The sequence below is a fragment of the Gouania willdenowi genome, chromosome 20 (genome assembly GCF_900634775.1).
Source record: "Gouania willdenowi chromosome 20, fGouWil2.1, whole genome shotgun sequence".
Classification (NCBI taxonomy): domain Eukaryota; kingdom Metazoa; phylum Chordata; class Actinopteri; order Blenniiformes; family Gobiesocidae; genus Gouania; species Gouania willdenowi.
The window spans coordinates 13,674,683-13,678,534 of NC_041063.1; the positions used below are offsets into that span (position 1 = coordinate 13,674,683).

The 3,852-nt window shown below is 41.0% G+C and overlaps 1 protein-coding gene across 1 annotated transcript; it reads right to left on the minus strand.

Annotated features, from left to right (window-relative positions):
• Positions 1–318: 318 nt before the first annotated feature.
• Positions 319–1,960, minus strand: sox17 (SRY-box transcription factor 17). The gene is made up of 2 exons (XM_028434566.1): positions 1,663–1,960; positions 319–1,366 (listed from the first exon to the last, which is right to left on the minus strand). Exons 1-2 carry the CDS (start codon positions 1,958–1,960, stop codon positions 468–470), a joined length of 1,197 nt encoding a protein of 398 aa, XP_028290367.1. The 3' UTR covers positions 319–467.
• Between the last annotated feature and the right edge of the window lie 1,892 nt (positions 1,961–3,852).

Here is a 3,852-nt window from a genome sequence, read left to right on the forward strand (position 1 = left end):
GGCAAATTTTTCAAGGTTTTATTTGACAAAATTAAAAAAAAAAAATCTAATTTAAAAAGCAGTATATTTGAAGATTTATTTAGCTTCTTCTATGCTATGTTGAATGAATATTAACTACGAGACACAAAAAAAGTCGTTGAAATGTTTTATTTGAAAAAGTGCAAAAGTATAAAAAACACATTCAGTATTTACATCAGCTTTAAAATAGTGACTTTACAACAACAATATCCATCATCACAAGATGCAATAAGTAATAATTCCCTGCAAGAATACAAAGAAAGAAAGAAAAAAAAAAAAAACAACCTAAATCCAGTGTTCATTAAAAAAAAAAATTGTATATGGCTTTATTAAGTACAAATAGGCCTAAAAGCTGCATTCAAATTTTGGTATCAGTAGTAATGGAAAACAGTGGTAATCAAAAGTCTTGTCCATTTCTAGCCACAGAGGTTTGAGGTCAGATCATGAGGTTAGGAGTTGTTGAAGCTACAGTAATACACGGCTGTGCTGGCGTCTGACAGCACTGATGATATGAGGTTCTCAGGTCCCTGTATGCCAGTCTCATGTGGCCCATATGCCAAACCCGACATGTCGACGCGCCCAGACGTGGAGCTCAGATACTGCTCGAACTCGCTGCGGTCCACCTCTGCCAACAGCTCTGAGTGGTGCATCTGCTCCACGCCGTCTGTGGAGTGATGGTGGGGGTCAGGAGGTGGTGAGAGCTGCCCTGCTCCACCTGGGTGGCGTTTGGGGTGGCTGCAGTGTTGGGTGTAATACATGGTCAGGGGGTTGGGGCAGTAGGTGGGAGCTGAGAGGGTCTGAGAGGTCTGCTCTGGGGGTGCGTGCCGCTGAAGGATGGGGTTGGGGTTACTGTGGTGGTGGTGGTTGGTCAAGGTTTCCTGTGCTTGATAGTCAGCAGCCTGCGAGTGGTAAGAGTACGAAGTCATCATGTGGATGTCCTCCTGTGGATGTGGAGAAAAGAACATGGAGTCGGACTCCACAGCGTCCAGAGGGGAGGTGTCAGGGGTGGGAAGGCTGTAGGACTCGTACGGCGAGCCCCCGAGGGCCTGCTGAGCATCTCGATAGTGACTCAGAGGCTGAGAGGGAACCTGGAAGCCATGCTCGTGGTAACCGTGGCCCAGGCCGTCCACACACATTCTGCCGTCACCCTGCATGGAGGCGGACTGGTGCTCGGATACGCTGTGCATCAGAAAACCAGAGTCCAACCTTTTAATCCTCTTCACCTGCTTCCTGCGTCGGGGCCGGTACTTGTAGTTGGGGTGATCCTGCATGTGCTGGACCCTCAGTCGCTCTGCCTCCTCCACAAAGGGCTGCTTCTCTGGGACAGGAAGGGCTTTCCATGATTTACCTGCAGGTTTAGAGGAGAGTGCACGTCAGTGAGAAGTCGTATATATACTTTTTCTACATTTATTATTATTATTATTATTATGCAAAAATGTCAGATATACATGCACATAGAAATAGCATATTACCATTTTAGGGTGTTTTAAAGGATCAATCTACAGCAGACATATAGTAACTTTAAAAAGATGCCCAAACAGTACACAGTTTATATAATATATTATATATAATATTGAAAGTGCACTATATATATATACATGTATATAAACTGTGAACATATTGTCTACATAATATTGCACTCACCCAACATTTTGCTGAGCTCTGCATTGTGCAGGTCCGGGTTCTGCTGAGCCAGTCTCTTGCGCTCATCTTTGGCCCAAACCATGAACGCGTTCATTGGTCTCCGGATCCTCGGCTCGCTCTTCCCGCGGTTCTGACTCCCAGATCCGGACGGCTCGTTTTTCACTTTGGTGTCCCCGATGGGACTGATCGGATCGGCCCACTGACAGTGTCCCATTCCAGGCATCATGACTGACATCGCACTACTACACCTTGCCTGGGTCTGATCGTCGCTGGCGTAGCCCGCATCAGGACTGCTCATCTCTGTCCTACTGGGAGTGTTGGGAAAAGCCCGCAGAGGCGACACTGCACGAAGGATAAACTTAAAAAAAAAAAAAAGAAAAAGAAAGAAAAAGAAAGAAAGAAAAAAGTCTGTTAAAGCAAACTCGTCCAGTAAAGAGAAGTGATTGACATTCGTAAAGTGTTTCCAGGATCAGAATTGAGTGAAAAACACTGAGTGTGAAGCTGAGCGCACTAAGGCTGCTGGGCTATAAACGCACAGGCAGCCAATGACAGGAGGAGGGAGTGACCACCACTACTACAAAGGTGATAAAAAAAGTCCTACCAAGAGTCCCCCCCCCACCCCCCACCCTTTCTATCTTTGCATTTTAGTGAAATCATGTGTACCCCCTCTTCATATCATAAGTACCCTCTCCATCATTTCATATGCGTTTGTGTCTTGTACATTGGTTCCCTGAGGCTTAATCTACAAATTAAATAAAAACAAAAACAAAAAACAAACCATGTGATAACTTCAATAGTAAATAAATTACATGTAGATGTACATGCATTCAAAACTGCACCACTCTGGACTTTCAAATTACGCCTCAAATTCATTTATTCAGACATGCTTTTAACTGTTAAAGCTACTTTTAGCAGTAAAACCTTCATTATTACATGGACTATTTTTTCTTTATCATCTGTACTTTCATTGTAAAGTGTCTGAGTTTTTTTTCTTTTTTTTTTAAAGCGCTATATGAAAAATAAATACATTAATAATAATAAATCCGGTCTCCTTTTGTAAAATGCAACTTATTTGTTTCTCCTATTGTCAGAAGTGTGATAAAATGGCCTCTGCAGCATTAAATAATTGTGTTTCAATAAATTACAAGATTAAAAAAAAAAAAGTATTTTATTGAATACTATCAATAAAAGTGATAACAATAATACTGTTCGTTTGTGGTGAATTTGTCCAAAAAAAAAAAAAAAAAAACAGCCTAAAAAGGAACTATAGGAACATTTCCCAGATTACTTTTAAATACATTTTTAAATATTTCAGAGTACCCCCTGCAATGTGCTCCTGTACCCCCAGGCTTACACGTACCCCTTTTTGGAAACCACGAGACTAGGACATTTTGTTCTGAATTCTGTAAAAAGAAACAACCATGAAGCATAATGATGGGATGAATGAGTGATAACACACATTTTGGTGTCATTTTGTTGTTGTTTGTCTGATCTTTTTATTTTTCAATATATTTTTCTCTTATTTAGTGTGTTTTTGTTGTCGTTTTGTGAGTTGCTGGTAATAGTATGATCATCTTTTTTTTTTAAAAAAAATAAACATTATAAAACTCCATATTTTTAATGCTTTCATTTTGTTAATTTACCACCCCCACCCCCCCTCTCTCAAGTACCCCCGTAGTACATTGCATACCCCTAGTGGTACCTCCATTTGAGAAACACTGCCCTAAAGCACCGGTTCTCAAACTTTTTAGCCTGTGACCCCCAAATTAAAGGTTCCAGAGACCGGGGACCCCCCACGGTTCCTGAAGGTGGTTGAACGCAGACATGAACATTGAAGAACAGTCATGTGGAGACGGGGCCATCTATAAGGGGGAATAAATAGGAGAACTTTTTGGGGCCCATTTATAAAGTCAGCAAAATGATGGTCCATTGTTCTAATAATCATGAAATATGGTGAAAAGTGGCTAAAAGTGACAATAATGGATCAACATTAATTATGTAACATTATTTGGGAAAAGTGGTGGAAAAGGTTTATAAGTGCCAAAAATGTATTGAAAGTGGGAAAAAAAATGCAGAAAAGGCATTGAAGGCCTTTGCAACACTCCTGATGTGTGTATTGAGCTGCATGTAACTATCTGGATTTTCAGGTTTACACCTTCACAGCCTGTTTATCTCTTTAATTGAATCTCC

What these genes read in the sequence shown, in the direction of transcription:
- sox17 (XM_028434566.1), bottom strand. Translation starts at nt 1,960, where the DNA reads ATGAGCAGTCCTGATGCGGGCTACGCCAGCGACGATCAGACCCAGGCA. An exon ending in AGAGCTCAGCAAAATGTTGG is followed by an intron (nt 1,367 to 1,662) that starts GTGAGTGCAATA and finishes CTAAACCTGCAG; the next exon opens with GTAAATCATGGAAAGCCCTT.